The 22,185-nt window shown below is 41.4% G+C and overlaps 1 protein-coding gene across 5 annotated transcripts in view; it reads right to left on the reverse strand.

The window, feature by feature from the left end:
- Positions 1–646: 646 nt before the first annotated feature.
- The window catches only part of LOC130290765 (protein Shroom4-like), a 739,734-nt gene continuing 718,195 nt past the window's right edge, over positions 647–22,185 (reverse strand). For all 5 annotated transcript variants that reach the window (XM_056538830.1, XM_056538829.1, XM_056538826.1 and 2 more), the window contains one exon: positions 647–1,948. In XM_056538830.1, the coding sequence (XP_056394805.1) occupies positions 1,700–1,948 (249 nt within the window). In that variant the 3' untranslated portion in view covers positions 647–1,699. The remainder of the gene's footprint in view (positions 1,949–22,185) is intronic.

A 22,185-nucleotide genomic window follows, 5' to 3' on the forward strand; every position in this document is an offset into this window, starting at 1 on the left:
TGTAGTCTATTTAAAGGAACCAAATCCAATAAGTTTATCTCATAAAGTCCATTTTATTCAGCAATACTATAAAACCCTTAAAATATCATGACATCTACATGCATGGTTTATTTATAAGGGCTTTCAATATGAACTTCATGCACATAAACTGCATATTCATTTAATCATAGGCTTAAGCAGTAATGGATAATTAATAGACATTTTATAATTGAGTTAAATGCATGCTCACTATAAAAACCAGAAAACCTCTGCACTACATTGTAGAAAATACCTTAAAGGGGTATTCCAGGAAAAAACGTTTTTATATATATGAACTGGCTCTAGAAAGTTACACAGATTTGTAAATTACTTCTATTAAAAAATCTTAATCCTTTCAGTACTTAGGAGCTTCTGAAGTTAAGGTTGTTCTTTTCTGTCTAAATCCTCTCTAATGACACCTGTCTCGGGAAATGCCCAGTTTAGAAGAGGTTTGCTATGGGGATTTGCTTCTAAACTGGGTGTTTCCCGAGACAGGTGTCATCAGAAAGGATTTAGACAGAAAAGAACAACCTTAACTTCAGAAGCTCATAAGTACTGAAAGGATTAAGATTTTTTTTTTATAGAAGTAATTCACAAATCTGTTTAACTTTCTGGAGCCAGTTGATACATAAAAAAAAGTTTTTTCCTGGAATACCCCTTTAAAGCATCTGAAATGCACAGAAAAAAGCATGCCTGAAATGTCTGGAATTTGCTGGTTAAGACCGCATGGATGATTTTAAAAATCCAGTTACAGGAATCTGTAAGGTAACTGAATATTTATTTTGATGGCTAATGGTAAAATATGAAACCTAAATGTCTGCAAAGTTATCATTTAGAATCTTAGAATATACTTGTGGCTTTAAAAGGGGTCAGTACTTTTCTCAGGGAGAGGACACCTCTTCAGGTGTAACGGAGATTCAGGTTAGGCCATTTAGCACTCCGCAGGCATTCTGGGTAGGGGAATATGCTGATACCAGGGAACACCACCTGAAAAGGTTGTGTAATGAGCTGCTTTGCATATTCCCCTACCCAAAATATACTTGTAAAATATTGGACACATTCAAAACACATGGGGAGAAAGAGTCCAGTTGATGAGGTATAAGTCTTATTTCCAAAATGTTTTTACCCCATTGACAACAATGAAACACATTATCATAATAAAATCTTTCAATTATTAACTAATGTTTGACCATAAAAACACAATGTCATAGCTAAAACACAGGTCAGTTTTAATGTGTTAACATGTCCTGAGTCTTCTTTGGTAAGAATTAAAAATAGATATAGAAGACCGCAAATTGATACCTCTTTAGCAACTTTTAAAGAGGTTTACCCACAAACCCAAAATTTGGCTTCCTGGCCTGTTTGTGGTGACCCAAAAAAATCCAAGACGGATATCTTACACAATTTGCATTTCTCCCATTAACATTAATGAGAGTTTATTTATGGCATAACCCTGTGACAGCTATGCTGTTTACGTAACTCCTAGAGTAATGTAAACAATGTAAATTCCTGGTGCTATGCCAATTATGCAACTACCATTTATGTAAATAGAAGTTAAACAAAAAATTGCCACCTCAGCTGCTGTCAGCTTCCTGACTGTCACCACAAACAGGTCGGAGGTGGCTAGGAAGTCATATTTAGGTGTTGTGGGGAAAACCCTTTAATTTCATAGCTAAAGAGTTTACAGACTTTCTCTCAAACACCTCAGTTGTTCTTCTCCCAATCTGATTTTATCTTCTAGTTCTCGCTGCTCCACAATGAGGGCAGAAGTCATCTTGACATAGTGGTGATAGTCTTGAAGTTGCTCATCACTTAAGTACTTCTCTAATGTCTCTAGAACAATTTTCTCTCTCCGTGTTACATGTGCTTTGAGTTCTTTAGCATCCTCCAGTTGGTCAATTAGTTGTTTTTTCTTTTCCATGAGATTCAGCTGTACATGGCACAGAACATATATATTAAAATATAAAACCTATAGGTTGCCACATGCATGTTGCTACAAGATTTAATTTGTTTTGTGAACATTGTTTAGAGACAGCATGTTCTTATTTAAATGCTGAATTTTAGTTAGATAGGGCTTTGAAAAACTTATGTAACTGTACTTGTACTGTAAAGAATGTATCTGCACTGCAAATCGGAAGCAAATCCATTGTCTTTTGCCAGAACTAAGGTCCTTGCATGCTAGTCATCGTATGAACATTCATTTCTGACCATTGCACTAGCAATTAGTCAAAAACCTAGCAAACATTAGTTTGCTAGTTGAATATATATTTTATGTAGACATAGCAATAAACATTTGTCGGCAGCACATCAAAATATTTGTTGGCAGTTTCCTGGGATAACAGAGGAATGAGCAGCAGACAAACAATATATGTCATTGAGAGGTGGGGTTTAAGCTAAAGATAAAACAATATAGGCCATTCTATCTACAGTATAGGCCATTAATAGTTGATCAGCAAGATGTCAATACCCCAGTGAACAGAATTAAACAGTGTTCATTGTTTGTAGTTGTGGGACTGGGGAACTGCAAAGCAGATCCCATTCCCTTTAACAGTAGGACAGGCCATTAATTGTTTTAGATCAGAAAACCCCTAAGCATTAATCAGGATCCTCTAGGGCAAAATTGTACAAATAGTCGGTACAGGGCACAGTGTTTGTCGAAAATATATTTGGGGGCATAGTGTGTGGCAGTAATATTGCAGGTGAATAGCGTGTGGCACTAATATTGCAGGGGAATAGTGTGTGGTAGTAATATACCAGGGACATAGTATGTGGCAGTAATATACCAGGGACCCAGTGTGTGGCAGTATTATATTCAGGGGGTACAGTATGTGTCAGAATTATTTTCAGGGGTACATTGTGTGGCAGTTTTATATTCAGGGGTACAGTGTGTGCAGTAATATACCAGGGGCACAGTGCGTGGCAGTTTTATTTCAGGGGCGCAGTGTATTGTTTTCAGGGGTACAGTGTGTGGCAGTATTATATTCAGGGGGCACAGTGTGTGGCAGTAATATACCAGGGACCCAGTGTGTGACAGTAATATACCAGGGGCTCAGTGTGTGGCATTATTATATTCTGAGGGTACAGTGTGTGGCAGTAATATACCAAGGGCTCAGTGTGTGGCAATATTATATTCTGAGGGTACAGTGTGAGGCAGTATAGTATTCAGGGGTACAATGTGTAGCAGCATTCAGGTCATACATCCTCCACACTTCAGCCGCCCGTTTGCTATTTCCTTCATGGCACTGAGGTCGCTAGGTGTGAACCAGGCCTTAGCGTTCAGTTCAAACCTTTACCGGATGGCAGACCTGAATAAGTGGACCCTCACTAAAAATTATTGAGTACCTCTGCTCTAGGGGTTGCTCTAGTAGCTACAGCTGGCACTACCTTTTTTTTTCCCCAGATGGCCAGCTAGGTTGTTTCCTTCCATCTTTCCCATTCCATCATTACCCTAGGAAAGCTCTTTTTCCCTTTATAAAATATCAATTCATATTTCTTCATCTGCGATACCTCTATTTCCCATTCCTTAACTGATGGAACTTCTGGGGAGAACAATTTTCTTAATAGCAATATTTTTGCAATTCCAAATATTTTTAATATAGCATCATTCCTTGGGGTTTCCATTTTGCCAATACCCGGGATAGCTCCTTTACTATCCTTGTTTAGCGTTCTTTTCATTCTGTTTTCTGTTATACAGTAAATCTCCTGCCAGAATCTAGCAATTAGCGGGCGTCGCCACACCATATGCATTTAGTCTGCCTCTTCTCCTCTGCATTTGGGACAATTCGTGTCTAACCTTTTACCTATTTGATATAAGAATTTTGGCGTATATGGGACCCTCAGAGCCAGCTTACTAAATTAAATTCTATGATTCAGATTCATGGAGGCACGTAATATATTTGAAACACAACCCTCCTTTCTTGCATGCTTATTGTACCTACTTCTCTGGACCAATGAGACCTAGCTTTGTGTTCATTATTTACCATATCAGCTTTTACCAGGCCTTTATATATTTTCCCCACAATCTTATTAGAGGCACTATGCATAGCGAAAATAAAATCCATTAGCTTATGTGTACGAATTTCCCATCTTGGGTTTGATTTATCCTTTTTAAATGCATTCCTTACCTGAGCATATGCGAATCTACAGTTATAACTAAGCTTAAATTCTACCCTAAGTGTTTCCCCTGGTATCGACTGTCGATCCCCTGTTAACATCATAAGGCCTGATTTTTTCCAGTTAATCTTTAGACCTCAGTAACTTCCTTATTCCTTCAATGTCTCCATAACTTTCGAGATTTTATTAGCTGGGTCTGTGATAAATGACACTATATCATCGGCATATAGCAAGATTTTTTCTTTTTTTTTTTTCGTTTACACCGAATCCTTCAAATTCTTCTGTCACTCTTATTATTTGAGCAAGGGGCTCTATGAAAATAGAGAGTAGGAGGGGAGAGAGGGGACACTCCTGCCTGGTCCCTCTTTGTAGAGTAACCAAATTTTTAGAGATTACGTTATTTATATTTATCCTTGCACTAGGAGAGTTGTATAATGTTTTAAGACCCTTCAAAAAAAGATCGCCCAGATTCATACATTTTACTATGCTAAAGAGGAATCCCCACTCCACCCTGTCAATCGCTTTCTGTGCATCCAGTGACAGGATGGAATGGGGTTCCGCATCTCCAGCAAGTTGCATGTTTATGAATAGACGTCTAATATTATTGTAAATATTTCTCCCTGGGACAAAGCCCTTTTGTTCTGGGACGATAAGTTACTTGATTACATCCTGTAAACGCAAGGCCCATATCTTTGCCAAGATCTTTTGATCCGTATTTAGCAGAGATATGGGTCTAAGTGTATCCATCTCCTTACTTCCCTTGCCCTTTTTTGGAATTAAAATTATAATGGCTTCCGCCATCGACGGGGATAGCTCCCCTTTTCTTAAGGATTCATTAAATACCATATTTAGGCAAGGCAGTACTGTATCCCTGAATTTCTTATATATATATCAAAAACTAACCCATCCGACCCCGGGGCCGAGTTATTGGAAAAAGAGTCCAGAGCTTTTTCTATTTCTTCTAAGGTAATATTTTTTTCCAATTCACCTCTTTGTATATTACAAATTTTTGGCAGTTTAATCCGATCAAGAAACAACTCTATTTCTTCCTCTGTTCTAACACTTTCCTTAGTATCCTGGAAAAACTGCATAGCTATCTGGGTTAGACCTTCCTGATCTCTAACTTCCCTCCCTTCTTTATCTTTTAAAATAGAAATCCTTTTCCCCTCCTTCTGATTGATAATATTCATAAACATTCTGTTGGGTCTGCATGTCTCTGTGTATTTCCTTTGGTTCTTGAAGAAGATAGAGTGTCGGGTTTTTTCCAGAAGCACCTCTTTATGTTTCTCCTGGCTCCCATACAATATATTCCAATTTTCAATGCTTGGATCATTGATGTAACACATTTCTTTTTTTGTTTTTATTTTTTCCTCCAGCACTCTCTCTTTTTCCTTATTTTTTATTTTTTTTAAACCTAGCAATATTCCTTATTAGGAGTCCTCTAAGGAATGCTTTAAGAGTATCCCATACCATTAACCCCTTAACGATGTAGGACGTAAATGTACGTCCTGGTGCGGTGGTACTTAACGCACCAGGACGTACATTTACGTCCTGTGCATAACCGTGGGCATCGGAGCGATGCCCGTGTCATGCGCGGCTGATCCCGGCTGCTGATCGCAGCCAGGGACCCGCCGGCAATGGCCGACGCCCGCGATCTCCTCAGATGCCGGGATCAATACAGATCCCGGCATCTGCGGCAGTACGCGATTTCAATGAATGATCGGATCGCCCGCAGCACTGCTGCGGGGATCCGATCATTCAGAACGCTGCACGGAGTATTAGCAATCATGGTATTGCTATGAATAGTCCCCTATGGGGACTATTCAAGTGTAAAAAAAATTTTTAAAAAATGTAAAAGTAAAAAAAATGTGAAAAATCCCCTCCCCCAATAAAAAAGTTAAACGTCCGTTTTTTCCTATTTTACTCCCAAAAAGCGTAAAAAATTAATTTAATAGACATATTTGGTATCACTGCGTGTGTAAATGTCCGAACTATTAAAATAAAATGTTAATGATCCCGTACGGTGAATGGCGTGAATGTAAAAAAAAAAAAAAAGTCCAAAATTGCTACTTTTTTTATACATTTTATTTAAAAAAAATTATAAAAAATGTATTAAGAGTTTTTTATATGCAAATGTGGTATCAAAAAAAAGTACAGTTCATGGCGCAAAAAATGAGCCCTCATACCGCCGCTTATACGAAAAAATAAAAAAGTTGTTAGTCATCAAAATAAAGGGATTATAGACGTACTAATTTGGTTAAAAAGTTTGTGATTTTTTTTTTAAGCACAACAATAATATAAAAGTATGTAATAATGGGTATAATTTTAATCATATTGACCCTCAGAATAAAAAACACACGTCATTTTTACCATAAATTGTACAGCGTGAAAACGAAACCTTCCAAAATTAGCAAAATTGCGTTTTTCTTTTAAATTTCCCCACAAAAATAGTGTTTTTTGGTTGCTCCATACATTTTATGATATAATGAGTTATGTCATTACAAAGGACAACTCGTAATGCAAAAAACAAGCCCTCATACTAGTCTGGCGATGAAAATATAAAAGAGTCATGATTTTTAGAAGGCGAGGAGGAAAAAACGAAAACGTAAAAATTAAATTGTCTGAGTCCTTAAGGCCAAAATGGGCTGAGTCCTTAAGGGGTTAATGCACAAGTAGACCCAACATTTATGTCCCAGAATTCCCTGATTTCTTTCTCCAGTCCCTTAGTTATATCATCAATTTTTAGCCAGTGCGGATTTATATACATACTCCTAATCCCAGTCCTTGCCTCCTGTTTTTTAATATGACAGACCCCCATAGCATGGTCTGAGATACAACGGGGTTCGTACGAGATTTAATGAATCAGCGCCAGTGCCGCGCTATTAGTAATTACATGATCTATGCGGGAAGCTGTTTTATGAGTGGCATTAAATCATGAAAAGCATTTAATATTTGGATACATGGTATGCCATGCATCCTCCCAGAACATTTCTTTACACCATCTATATAAGGGGGTCTCTCCGTTCCCCCTATCCTTTCCCTGCCAGTCCAGGGCATTATTCATTACACAATTCATATCTCCGAAAAGGAAGAGATCCTGATATTCCCTATCTGTCATGAAAGAAACCAAAGCTTGGAGGGTTTCTACTGAAAAAGGGGGAGGGATATATACAAATGTAAAAATAGTTAGCCTGCCACCCCAGTTAGCGTACAAGAATATAAACCTACCCCTATGGTCCGACTGTGAATGGATAACATGCATGTCGGCTGTTTTATGAATGTTTACAGTTACTCCCGATGAATACTCTGAAAATGTTGAGTGTTAGGTTTCCTTTGCCCAGCCGCGTTTAAGTATCCCTAGGGAGTCACTACTCACATGCGTTTCTAGTAGACATATTATAGCGGGTAAGTATTTTTTTAGCCTATCAAAGACAGCCACCCTTTTAGATCTATTTTTCAAATCTCTAATGTTCCATATTATAATTTTCCTATTGTTATCCATCAGACTGTTGTCTCCTACCTAAATCTTTACAACACAACCCATCAGCTGGCACTACCTTTAATGATACTTTGAGCCAGCACTTGAAGGTGCCAGCCGCAAATATCGGGGAATCTTAAGCGTTAGTGGATAGCTGTTAGCCGCCAGTGCTTGTGCATCACAGCTGAGATAAGTACTCCTACCTGGCCTTGCTTTATGATAGGTGTTTTATTACTAGCAAACTGAAATTATAAATTATTTATCTGCTCCCTTAGGTCCGATTCTAGTTGTTTAACACTCTACATGCAGTGACTAGTGATTGTTGCAAGTAGTGTGTGATCTGACAAGTGCCACATCATCTTGTTGTGCCGATTGGACACCATGCCTGTTCTACAAGATTTTCTCTATTGCCAGCATTGTGAGCCTCCCAAATTATTGGACTGCATATGTTAAGTGTGATATTGTTCTTAACATAGTTTGTAATGTGGGTTAATACATATTTAACATTTTATTAGGTTTTATAGCTACGTTTAACCCCTTCCCGCAAATGCACGTGTATACACGTCCATTTTTTCTGTGACTTAACACAAATGGACGTGTATACACGTCCAATACATTTTCTATCACCATGTCCGTTGGCATGGTGATAGAAACCTCATCTCAGCTGTCCTGGACAGCTGACCGATGACACTATGCAGCAGGGGACCAATCAGACTGGTCCCCTGCTGCAGATCATTGTCATTAGTCAGTCAGTTAGTGACTGACTAATGACAAGGACTTGCGGGGTTCAGGGCTGATCGGGTCTCTGGTGACCCGATCGCCCGGAAAATAACGATGATCAGAGACCGCTCCGATCATCCTGAAGGGATAGGACTGAGGTGGCAGCTGCCACCTCGCTCCTAAACCCCTGCCATTGGTCGTTAGGACTAGCGACCAATGGCAGGAGGGGGGTGGGGGGTTAAAGGTGAAATCTCTGCTCTGCCCTGCCCCTGGATGTCAGGGCAAAGCGGGGGGAAGATGGCGGAGGGTCCCAGGACCAGCGATCGTGTCCCGGGACCAGCGATCATGTCCCGGGGCCAGCGATCGCTGTGGGACCCGCGACGGTACCGGACAGACAGCGCGGGACCGGCGGAGGCAGCGGCAGACGGAGCAGTGAAGATGAGTGGTAAGTGATGTTCACTGCTGCGTTCCAGGAGTTGCCAAACTACAACTCCCTGCAAGCTCAGACAGCCAAAGGCTGTCTGGGCATGCTGGGAGTTGTAGTTTTGCAACATCTGGAGGCCCACAGTTTGGAGACCACTGTGCAGTGGTGTCCAAACTGTGCTCTTACAGATGTTGCAAAACTACAACTCCCAGCATGCCCAGACAGTCCAGGCATGCTGGGAGTTGTAGTTCTGTAACATGTGGCCCTTCAGATTTTGCAGCACTACAACTCCCAGCATGCCAGGACAGTCTGGGCATGCTTGGAGTTGAAATTTTGCAACATTTGGAGGGCTACAGCTTGGACACCACTGCACAGTGGTCACCAAATGTGACCCTCCAGATGTTGCAAAACTAACTCCCAACATGTCTTTTGGCGGTCTGGGCATGCTGGGAGTTGTAGTTTTGCAACAGCTGGAAACACTGAGTTAAGTAACAAACTCAGTGTTTTGCAACCAGTGTGCCTCCAGCTGTTGCATAACTACAACCCCCAGCATGCACGGACAGCAAGAGGGCATGCTGGGAGTGTTAGTAGTATGCCTCCAGATGTTGCATAACTACAAGTCCCAGCATGCCCTCAGTTTTCACTGCATGCTGAGAGTTTTAGTTTTTGCAACGGCTGAAGGATCACTGGTTGCGAAGTTTGTTACCTAACTCAGTGTTTCGCAACCAGTGTGTCTCCAGCTGTTTCAAACTACAACTCCCAGCATGCACTGATAGACTGTACATGCAGGGAGTTGTAGTTCTGCAACAGCTGGAGGCACACTGGTTGCGAAACACTGAGTTAAGTAACAAACTGTGTTTTGCAACCAGCGTGCACACTGGTTGCAAAACACAGTTTGTTACTTAACTCAGTGTTTCGCAACCAGTGTGCCTCCAGCTGTTGCATAACTACAACCCCCAGCATGGACAGCCAAAGGGCATGCTGGTTGTGGTAGTTTTGCAACAGCTGGAGGTTTGACACCCCCCCCCCATGTGAATGTACAGGGTACATTCACACGGGCGGAGGTCTACAGCGAACTTCATGATACAAGTTTGAGATGCAGCAAGTTTTCCGCCGCAGCTCAAACTCTCAGTGGAAAGCTCGTTGTAGACCCCGGCCGTGTGAGTGTACCCTAAAAACACTACACTATACTACATTACACAAAATAAAAAGTAAAACACTACATATACACATACCCCTACACAGTCCCCCCAAATAAGAATAAAACATTTCTCGTATGACACTGTTTCCAAAACGGAGAATCAAGCTGTTGCAAGACAACTTGCAGTATTGCCGGACAGCGATTGATATTCCAGGCATGCTGGAAGTTTTGCAACAGCTGGAGGCACCATGTTTGGGAAACCCTGCCATAGGGTATTTTTGGTATCGGAGGCAAGTGTAATTCTTGCATCCGGTTCCGTCCTCATGCAAATCCCTTATTTAGTCCTCAAATGCGCATGGCGCTCTCTCACTTCGGAGCCCTGTCGTATTTCAAGGAAACAGTTTAGGGCCACATATGGGGTATTTTCGTACTCAGGAGAAATTGCCTAACAAATTTTGTGGGGCTTTTTCTCCTTTTACCCCTTATGAAAAGGTGAAGTTGGGGTCTATACCAGCTGTCATTGTAAAAATGTTTTTACATTTTTTACACTAGCACGCTGGGGTTGCCCCATTCTTTTCATTTTCACAAGAGGTAAAAGGAAAAAAAGACCCCCAAAATTCGTAACACAATTTCTCCTGAGTATGGAAATACCCCATATGTGGACAGAAAATTAACTGCGGGCACACAACAAGGCTCAGGAGTGAGAGCGCCATGTACATTTGAGGTGATTTGCACAGGGGTGGCTGATCGTTACAGCGGTTCTGACATAAACACAAAAAAAAAAACACCCACATGTGACCCCATTTTGAAAACTACACCCCTCACGTAATGTAATAAGAGGTGCAGTGAGCATTTACGCCCCACAGGTGTTTGACAGATTTTTTTAACAGTTGTCCGCAAAAATGAAAAATCTAATTTTTCATTTGTACAGCCCACTGTTCCAAAGATCTGTCAGAGGCCAGTGGGGTGTAAATGCTCACTGCACCACTTATTACATTCCTTGAAGGGTGTAGTTTCCGAAAAAGGTCACATGTGGGGGCACCACGTTTCTGGCACCACGGGGGGCTTTATAAAGCACATGACCCCCGACCTTCATTCCAAACAAATTCTCTCTCCAAAATCCCAATGGCACTCCTTCTCTGCTGAGCATTGTAGTTCGCCCACAGAGCACTTTACATCCACATATGGGGTATTTACATACACAGAAGAAACAGGGTTACAAATTTTGGGGGGCATTGTCTCCTATTATCTCTTGTAACAATGGTAAGTTTGGGGAAAAAAACTGCATTTCAGTGAAAAAAAATTTTTTCATTTACACATCCGACTTTAACGAAAAGTCATCAAACATCAATGGGGTGTTAAGGCTCACTGGACCCCTTGTTACGTTCCTTGAGGGGTGTAGTTTCCAAAATAGTATACCATGTGAGTTTTTTTTTTTTGCTGTTCTGGCACCATAGGGGCTTCCTAAATGTGACATGCCCCCCAAAAACCCTTTCAAAAAATTCACTCTGCAAAATCCCATAGTCGCTCCTTCCTTCTGAGCATTCTACTGCGCCCGCCGAACACTTGACATACACATATGAGATATTTCCTTACTCGAGAGACATTGGGTTACATATTTTGGGGGGATTTCTCGACTTTTACCCCTTATGAAGATTCAAAAACTGGGTCTACAAGAACATACGAGTGTAAAAAATGCAGATTTTGAATTTTCTCCTTCATTTTGCTGCTATTCCTGTGAAATACCTAAAGGGTTAACTCCCTTACTGATTGTAATTTTGAATATGTGCAGTTTTTATAATGGGGTAATTTATGGGGTATTTCTAATAGGAAGGCCCTTCAAATCCACTTCAAAACTGAACTGGTCCCTGAAAAATTCAGATTTAGAAAATTTTGTGAAAAATTTGAAAATTGCTGCTATACTTTGAAGCCCTCTGATGTCTTCCAAAAGTAAAAACATGTCAACTTTATGATGCCAACATAAACTAGACATATTGTATATGTGAATCAAAATATCATTTATTTGGAATGCCTATTTTCCTTACAAGCAGAGAGCTTCAAGGTTTGAAAACTGCAAAATTTTCACATTTTTCATGAAATTTTGGAATTTTTCACCAAGAAAGGATGCAAGTATCGACAAAACTTTACGGCTATGCTAAAGTAGAATATGTCACGAAAAAACAATATCGGAATCAAATTCATGAGTAAAAGCATCCCAGAGTTATTAATGCTTAAAGTGACAGTGGTCAGATGTGCAAAAAACGCTCTGGTCCTTAAGGTGAAAATGGGCTTGGTCCTTAAGGGGTTAATTAAGTTTGGTTTAGTTATCCTTAACAAAACTCAGCGCATGATCAAAAAGGTGTTATGACCCATTATTCCCTTGTTTAATATAGTTTAGGTCATACTGAGGTATAAATAAATAATATATTTGCTGTTATATTCTAGGCACATTGGAATAGAATGAGGAGTTTTTACCATTTGGACTTTTAAATCTTTATGGCCCAGATTAATCAAACTGTGTGAGAGAAAAACTGAAGAGAGCAACCAAACACAGCTAAGTCTGACCACAGTACTCTCTACTGCCACCTCTGTCCATGTCAGAAACTGTCCAGGGCAGGAGAAAATCCCCATAGCTAACCTATCCTGCTCTGGACAGTTCCTGACAGAGACAGAGGTATCAGTATTTCTGAAATACTACCAGTACCACGAGCCGCACCAGAGAGGCAGCAGGAGATCAGGGAGGTAAACAAGTGGCTCAGAAGCTGGTGTAGGAAGGAAGGGTTTGGGTTCATGGAGAACTGGGCTGACTTCGCTGTTGGTTACCGGCTCTACCGTAGGGACGGGCTACACCTCAATGGGAAGGGTGCAGCTTTGCTTGGGGAGAAGATGGCTAGAAGGGTGGAGGAGTGTTTAAACTAGGGACTTGGGGGGAGGGAACCTACAGCAAAGAGGGGGAAGCTAGTGTAGATAGAGAGGTGGGAATTATAAATGTACCTGGGGTGGAGCGGAGGGAGGGGTTAGAATAGTTAATAGGAATAGGCTTCATAGGAAAATAAAACTTACACCCTTGAATCCCATTAACCCCAATAACATAAAGGATGGAAATGTAAAGTGTATGTTCACAAATGCCAGAAGCCTAGCAAATAAAATTGGGGAGCTTGAGGCCTTGATACTGGAGGAACATATTAATATAGTTGGGGTCACTGAGACATGGCTGGACTCCTCGCATGACTGGGCTGTCAATCTGCAGGGGTTTACATTGTTTCGCAAGGATAGAATGAACAGAAAAGGTGGTGGAGTCTGTCTGTATGTAAGAAGTGGTATGAAAGTCAGTGTGAACGATGCCATAGTGTGTGATGATTCTGAGGAGGTGGAATCAAGCAGATGACACCAAGCTTTGTAGCACGGTACAGTCTATAGAGGATGTGCATAAGTTACAAGATGACTTAGATAGACTAAGTGTCTAGGCATCCACTTGGCAAATGAGGTTCAATGTGGATAAATGTAAAGTTATGCATCTGGGTACTAATAACCTGCATGCGTCGTATGTCTTAGGGGGGATTAAACTGGCAGAGTCACTGGTAGAGAAGGATCTGGGTGTACTTGCAGATCACAGACTACAGAATAGCATGCAATGTCAGGCTGCTGCTTCCAAAGCCTGCAGGATATTGTCATGTATAAAAAGAGGCATGGACTCGAGGGACCGGGACATAATACTCCCCCTTTATCAAGCATTGGTACGGCCTCACCTGGAATATGCTGTTCAGTTTTGGTCGCCTGTACATAAAAGGGACACTGTGGAGCTGGAAAGGGTGCAGAGACGTGCGATTAAACGAATATGGGGCATGGAACACCTTAGCTATGAGGAGCGATTAAAGGAGTTACAATTGTTTAGTCTTGAGAAGAGACGTTTAAGGGGGGATATGATAAACGTATATAAGTATATTAATGGCCCATACAAAAAATATGGAGAAAAACTGTTCCAGGTTAAACCCCCCGAAAGGACGAGGGGGCACTCCCTCCGTCTGGAGAAGAAAAAGTTTAGTCTCAAGGGGCGACACGCCTTCTTTACCATGAGAACTGTGAACTTATGGAACAGTCTACCTCAGGAACTGGTCACAGCAGGAAAAATTAACAGCTTTAAAACAGGATTAGATACATTCCTGGAACAAAATAACATTAATGCTTATGAAGAAATATAAAATCCCATCCTTTCCCCAATATTGCGCCACACCCCTACCCCTTAATTCCCTGGTTGAACTTGATGGACATATGTCTTTTTTCGACCATACTAACTATGTAACTATGTAACATTGAGATAAGTGATGCCACTAAATGAGGAAATCTTATAATAGTCTATTAAGGAGCACAGCGTTATGTGCTCCATTAGTCCCCTTTTGGCTCCCGGATACTTGTATCCTGCCGTGCGATGTTTACGTGTGGGCTCCGATTGTGGGACCTACAGCAGTTGTGAATCTGGTTTCCTCCTTAGACTCCCGATGTTGTCCGGTTAGTAGTTGGTAGCGTGGAGAGCAGCGGGAGCGTGCCCCGGCCGGTGGCGCCTCAACCAAACTGCTTGCACGCTACGGGATGAATAAAGTTGTAATTGGTTTGGCCTAGTAGACGTCACTACTGGTGCCGAAGTGTCCCAAAAAACCTTTCGACGCGTTTCGGAAACAGACGGTTTCCTTCGTCTGGATAGCTGCCGTGGGTTCATTCATCCTTCTTATAACAGAGTGATGTTAACCCCTAAGTGGCCGCATCGGGGGGGCAATGGAGGAGATCAGCGCTATCCTATAGGAGTTCAGTCAGTTATATTAAGAGTTGTTTAAGGATATTTTCAAAGTGGAAAAAAGGGTATTTTGAAAAATGTTTTATCTGTTCTATAAAAATGCAAACAGTTCTAGAGAAGGGCTAGAGAATTTAAATTAAAAATCCATTTGGTCTCTGCTCTGGATAGTTGGGAGATATAATTACCTCCCCTCCAGTGTGGAATGATTTTTTCTATAGCAAAAAAAACTCGAACTTTTTGCAGATTGATAATGCCTCTGTTTATAATGAAAGGATAAGGGGTGGCCCTCATGGCCATGCTGAATGTTGTATATGTGTTCTTTGATCCTGATTCCCAACTGCCTTTTTGTGCGCCCTACATATATTTTATTGCAGGGGCACCGAATTGCGTATATCACACCCTGGGTCTTACAATGAATATAGCTCCTAATTTTGTATTCGGTTCCCTCTTGTTCATTTTTCACACTGGCTACAGGGTGACGGTTTTCCATAGTTTTACAAGCAGGACACATCTTGCATGGAAAAAAACAATTTTTTAGGGCTAAAAAATTGGCTCCTCCTTTAGTCTGTTCTTTGCTATTGTCTATAGTTTTATTACGTACTGTGGGCGCTATTTTATTCCCAATATTTTGGGCCTTTTTATAGACAAAAGATGGATTTTTCGGGAGTATATCGACCAGAATTTTATCCTTTAGTAAAATGTTCCAGTAATTTTTTACTATTTTCTGAAAGGCAGAACTCTGTTTATTGTACTGTGTTATTATTGGTATTCTTGTTGTCTTTAATTGTTCCTTGTTTTTTTGTTATTTTTTCTTTAACTGAAATTAGATCCCCTCTATTTGAATTAAGTACTTGTTCCTGTATGGTATTTAACTGGTCTTTCTTATACCCTTTGCTGATGAACTTTTCCTTTAGAACTTTTGCTTCTTGGTTAAACTGTGTCTCCTCTGTGCAGTTTCTGCGAAGGCGCAAAAACTGACTCATGGGGATATTCTTTAGCCATATGGGTAAGTGGCAACTATCAATATGGAAGTAGCTATTACTGTTACATAGTTACATAGTTAGTACAGTCGAAAAAAGACATATGTCCATCAAGTTCAACCAGGGAATTAAGGGGTAGGGGTGTGGCGCGATATTGGGGAAGGGATGGGATTTTATATTTCTTCATAAGCATTAATGTTATTTTGTTCCAGGAATGTAACTAATTCTGTTTTAAAGCTGTTAATTTTTCCTGCTGTGACCAGTTCCTGAGGTAGACTGTTCCATAAGTTTACAGTTCTCATGGTAAAGAAGGCGTGTCGCCCCTTGAGAATAAACTTTTTCTTCTCCAGATGGAAGGAGTGCCCCCTCGTCCTTTGGGGGGGTTTAACCTGGAACAGTTTTTCTCCATATTTTTTGTATGGGCCATTAATATACTTATATACGTTTATCATATCCCCCCTTAAACGTCTCTTCTCAAGACTAAACAATTGTAACTCCTTTAATCGCTCCTCATAGCTAAGATGTTCCATGCCCCATATTAGTTTCGTCGCGCATCTCTGCACCCTTTCCAGCTCCACAGTGTCCCTTTTATGTACAGGCGACCAAAACTGAACAGCATATTCCAGGTGAGGCCGTACCAATGCTTTGTAAAGGGGGAGTATTATTTCCCTGTCCCTTGAGTCCATGCCTCTTTTGATACATGACAATATCCTGCTGGCTTTGGAAGCAGCAGCCTGACATTGCATGCTACTCTGTAGTCTGTGATCTACAAGTACACCCAGATCCTTCTCTACCAGTGACTCTGCCAGTTTAATCCCCCCTAAGACATATGATGCATGCAGGTTACTAGTACCCAGATGCATAACTTTACATTTATCCACATTGAACCTCATTTGCCAAGTGGATGCCCAGACACTTAGTCTATCCAAGTCATCTTGTAACTTATGCACATCCTCTATAGACTGTACCGTGCTACAAAGCTTGGTGTCATCTGCAAAGATAGAAACAGAGCTGTTAATACCATCCTCTATATCATTGATAAATAAATTAAACAGCAGCAGGCCCAGTACTGAACCTTGGGGTACACCACTAATTACCGGGGACCAATCAGAGTATGAATTATTGACCACCACTCTCTGGGTACGATCCATGAGCCAGTGTTCAATCCAGTTACAAACTAAAATTTCCAAACCCAAAGACCTTAACTTACCTGTCAGACGTCTATGAGGGACAGAATCAAATGCTTTAGCAAAATCCAGAAACACTATATCCACAGCCATTCCTCTGTCAAGGCTTCTACTCACCTCTTCATAAAAGCAAATTAGATTGGTTTGACAACTTCTATCCTTAGTAAACCCATGCTGGCTATCACTTATAATACTATTATCCTCTATGTATTCCTGTATGTAATCCCTTATAAGTCCTTCAAACAATTTACCCACAATGCACGTTAAACTTACCGGTCTATAGTTTCCTGGGGAAGACCTAGAGCCCTTTTTGAAGATCGGCACCACATTAGCCTTGCGCCAGTCCCTTGGCACAATACCAGACACCAGAGAATCTCTAAATATCATGAACAGGGGTACAGATATTACTTACCTCTCTAAGAACTCTTGGGTGTAGTCCATCCGGCCCTGGAGATTTGCTTACATTTATATTACTTAACTTACCTTGTACCATCTCTACATTAAGCCAGTTCAGTACATTACATGATGTGTTACCAGCACTGACCTGGCCAATGTCAGCTCCTTTTTCCATAGTGTATACAGAACTAAAGAACCCATTCAGTAGCTCCGCCTTCTCTTGATCGCCGTTGACAACCTCCCCATTATCATTATTAAGGGGTCCTACATGCTCTGTCCTTGGTTTTTTTGCATTTATATATCTAAAAATATATTTAGGATTAGTTTTGCTTTCTTTGGCCACCTGTCTCTCGTTTTGAATTTTTGCTGTTTTTATTACATTTTTACAGATTTTATTAAGCTCTTTGTACTGTTTAAATGTTATAGCTGACCCATCAGATTTGAATTCTTTGAAGGCAATTTTTTTGTTGTTCATTGCTCTTTTAACATCATTTGTCAGCCATTTAGGATTTCGTTTTAATCGTTTATATTTGTTCCCCTTTGGTATATATTTAGCTGTATAGTTATTTAGAGTTGATTTAAAGATGTTCCATTTACCTTCTGTATCAGTATTTGAGAACACCTCCCCCCAGTCTATGTCCTGTAGTGCATCCCTCAGCCCAGGGAAGTTTGCCTTTTTAAAGTTATATGTTTTTGCCTTCCCCGCCTGTCTTTGTTTTCTACATTTTAAGTCAAAAGTAACTATATTGTGGTCGCTATTACCAAGGTTTTCCCGCACAGTTACATTACCAACCAGCTCTGCGTTGTTGGAAATGATCAGATCCAACAAGGCATCACTTCTTGTTGGGTCCTCCACAAACTGGCCCATAAAATTATCCTGCAATAAATTTAGGAATTTTCTCCCCTTTGTAGTTTTAGCCAGCCCCCGGCCCCAATCTATATCTGGATAGTTAAAATCTACCATTATTACCACTGTACCTGCCCGGGCGGCCCTCTTTATTTGTTTATGCAGCCGACCTTCTATCTCTTCAGTGATATTAGGGGGTCTGTAGATTACACCAAGTATTATTTTCTCAGTATTTCCCTCCATTTGTAATTCTACCCACAGTGATTCCACATCCTCAGAATCATCACACACTATGGCATCGTTCACACTGACTTTCATACCACTTCTAACATACAGACAGACTCCACCACCTTTTCTGTTCATTCTATCTTTGCGAAACAATGTAAACCCCTGCAGATTGACAGCCCAGTCATGCGAGGAGTCCAGCCATGTCTCAGTGACCCCAACTATATCAATATGTTCCTCCATTATCAAGGCCTCAAGCTCCCCAATTTTATTTGCTAGGCTTCTGGCATTTGTGAACATACACTTTACATTTCCATCCTTTATGTTATTGGGGTTAATGGGATTCAAGGGTGTAAGTTTTATTTTCCTATGAAGCCTATTCCTATTAACTATTCTAACCCCTCCCTCTGCTCCACCCCCAGGTACATTTATAATTCCCACCTCTCTATCTACACTATCTTCCCCCTCTTTGCTGTAGGTTCCCTCCCCCCAAGTCCCTAGTTTAAACACTCCTCCACCCTTCTAGCCATCTTCTCCCCAAGCACAGCTGCACCCTCCCCATTGAGGTGCAGCCCGTCCCTACGGTAGAGCCGGGAACCAGCTGGTAAGTTCAACCAAGGAATTGAAGGGTAGATAGATTTAGCCCTTTTTAGGACAGAATTAGGCTAGGTTTCCACTTGTTTTTTTTTTACAAAAACGCCAATAAAAACGCCCATTCCTCCACATGGCGTTTTTTTTGTGAAAAAACGCTGCGGCCAGATGTTAGCTGCAAGTCAATAATAAACTGCAAAATGCCAAATCCACTTGGCGTTTTTCAGTTTGGTGTTTTTTTTAATCCTTTTGGCGTTTTTGGGCTCCTTGGCAGTTTTTAAAAAACGACCTCTTGTCGAGACTTTGGCGTTTTTTCGGGAAAATCTTGGCGTTTTTCTCCCATAGAAGTCTATTTTTATTCTCTTTTGGACTTTAGCGATCCAAAAAAGTGTTGGAGATAACTTTTTTATTAAAATTTAGCAGGGTACCATTAAAAAATAATAATAAAAAAGATACAGTAGTGATGGAAAAAATTGTATTTAACGAAATGTATGTTTTTTATAACAACATTTTTATAAATTTTTAAACAGGGATCAATTTATGTGCGCGGGTAGGGCACTAAAAATGTAGCCGACAATAATAAAAATGTAGTGTGTGTGTATGTTTCACTTTTTTTTACATTTTTTAGGTAGCACTACTACTCCCAGCATGGAACACACTGATCCTTGATTGGAGTAGTAGTTACCTGTACTAATTGAAAGATCGCTGGGGTCCGTTGCGATCCTCCTGTATAATGTATAGATGCGGCGGCCGCTCTTCTATGGTACCCTGCACTCACGTATATATATATATACACATATTCATATTTCCCGCAGAGCTGTGATTGGCCAGATGGTTCCAGCCAATCACAGCTCTCTGTGAGAAATAGGAATATGTGTATATATATGGTTGTGTAGGAGACCATAGAAGAGCAGCCGCCTGCATCCATACATCATACAGGAGGATCGCAACGGGTGTCAGGAGGAGTGACACTCGCTGCCATCTGCCTATTAATGCAGGTACTACAGCTCCCAGCATGGAGCAGAGTGTACTCCATGTTGGGAGTATTAGTACCTGCAGTAAGGGACAGATCCCAGGGATGTCACTCCTCCTGACACCCGCTGCGATCTAAGTGACTGTCGGGATCAGTTGTTCTCAAGGCTACAGAGCCGGGAGATCAGCTGATCCTGAGCTGTAGGTATACATCGTATATCTACTGCCCAGCAAGAACTTACAGTGAGCCTGCAATGTGTATACAGTATACACATTGCTGGCTCACTTAACCCCTTGCTGAGCTGTGTGCTATGCACCAGCCCAGCAAGTAAAGAGTTAACTTACACTGCTGGACAGTGTAGGTTATCCCTTTGGGCGGTATACACTATATACAGCTATCGATAGATAGCTGTATATAGTGTATACAGAAGATGGAGATGTCCCCTTACCTCCGTCCAGTCCCCACGGGCCCGTGTAGCTCCGCCCCTAGTGATGACATCATTAGGGGGTGGAGCTACAGACGCAATCCAGGCTGGCTGGCAAGGGTATAAGGCTCTGTTAACATTGTCCGTATTGGATAATGGGAACAGACCCTTCTGCCAGTGTCTACCCAGACAGGGAGACTCCAGCTTGCCCAGACAGCCTTTGCATGCTAGGAGTTGTAGTTTTGCACCAATTGGAGGCTCACTGTTTAGGAAGACATTGCATTATGGGCACTCTCACCTGCAGAGAGCACAAAAAATGCCCTAACCTATTTTTTTTGTGTTTTTTTCTTTCTTCTCGTTTCAGATCCATGTATGCAGAAGAATACGACGGATTCGATGGATTACCACGGATGAACAGGATTTTTTTTTATATTTTAATAAATTGGTTAACAAGGGCTGTGGGGGAGTGTTTTTTAAAATAAAATAATTTTTCCAATGTGTTGTGTTTTCTTTTTTATTGAATATTCAGGCTTAGTTATGGAGGCTGTCTAATAGACAGAATCCATTACTAAGTCAGGGCTTAGCGCTAGCCCCAAAAACAGCTAGCGCTAACCCCCAATTATTACCCTGGTACCCACCGCCACAGGGGTGTCGGGAAGAGCCAGTACCAACAGGCCCGGAGCGTCAAAGGTGGCGCTCCTGGGCCTAGGCGGTAACAGGATGGCGTTATTTAGGCTGGGGAGGGCCAGTAACAATGGTCCTCGCCCACCCACGTAACGCCAGGTTGTTGCTGCTTTGTTGGTATCGTGCTGATACTGAATATACAGGGAACCCTATGCATTTTTTTTTTATTTATGAAAAAAAACTGCATAGGGTTCCCTGTATATTCAGTATCAGCACGATACCAACAAAGCAGCAACAGCCTGGCATTACCAGGGTGGGCAAGGACCATTGTTACTGGCCCTCCCCAGCCTAAATAACGCCAGCCTGTTACCGCCTAGGAAAAGGAGCGCCACTTTTGACGCTCCAGGCCTGTTGGTACCGGCTCTTCCCGGCACCCCTGTGGCGGTGGGTACCAGGGTAATAATTGGGGGTTAGCGCCAGCTGTTTTTGGGGCTAACACTAAGCCCCGGCTTAGTCATGTATTCCGTCTATTAGAAAGCCTCCATGACTAAGCCTGAATATTCAATTAAAAAAAGACACAACACATTGGAAAAAATATTTTATTTTATTTTACTAAAATAAAAAAAATAAAGTTAATCCGTCGTAATCCTCTGCATACACGGATCTGAAACGAGAAGAAAAAAAACACACAAAAAAATAGGTTAGGACATTTTTTGCACTCTCTGCAGGGGAGAGCGCCCATAATGCAATGTCTACCTAAACAGTGAGCCTCCAATTGGTGCAAAACTACAACTCCCAGCATGCCCAGACAGCCTTTGGCTGTCTGGGCCTGCTGGGAGTTGTAGTTTAGCAACAGCTGGAGTCTCCCTGTCTAGGTAGACACTGGCAGAAGGGTCTGTTCCCATTATCCAAAACAGACAATGTGAACAGAGCTTCAGACTAGCCCGAATATGTCTGTAGCTCCGCCCCTAATGACGTCATCACCAGGGGGGGGAGCTACACGGACCGGCAGTGACAGAAACGAGAGAGGTAAGTGGACCTTCTGTTCTGCATACACTATATACAGCTATCTATAGATAGCTGTATATTCTGTATACCGCCCAAAGGGGCTATAGGAGCAGGGAGTCCTGTCAGTATAGTGAAAGGATTCCCGGCTCCTGTATAGTATACACGGGTACACTATGCCCCCCCTGTATACTATATGGCCGGGGAGGTGAGTAGTGATGCTGTACATCAATCCTCATCTCCTTAC

This window comes from Hyla sarda, chromosome 9, assembly GCF_029499605.1.
Source record: "Hyla sarda isolate aHylSar1 chromosome 9, aHylSar1.hap1, whole genome shotgun sequence".
Lineage (NCBI taxonomy): Eukaryota > Metazoa > Chordata > Amphibia > Anura > Hylidae > Hyla > Hyla sarda.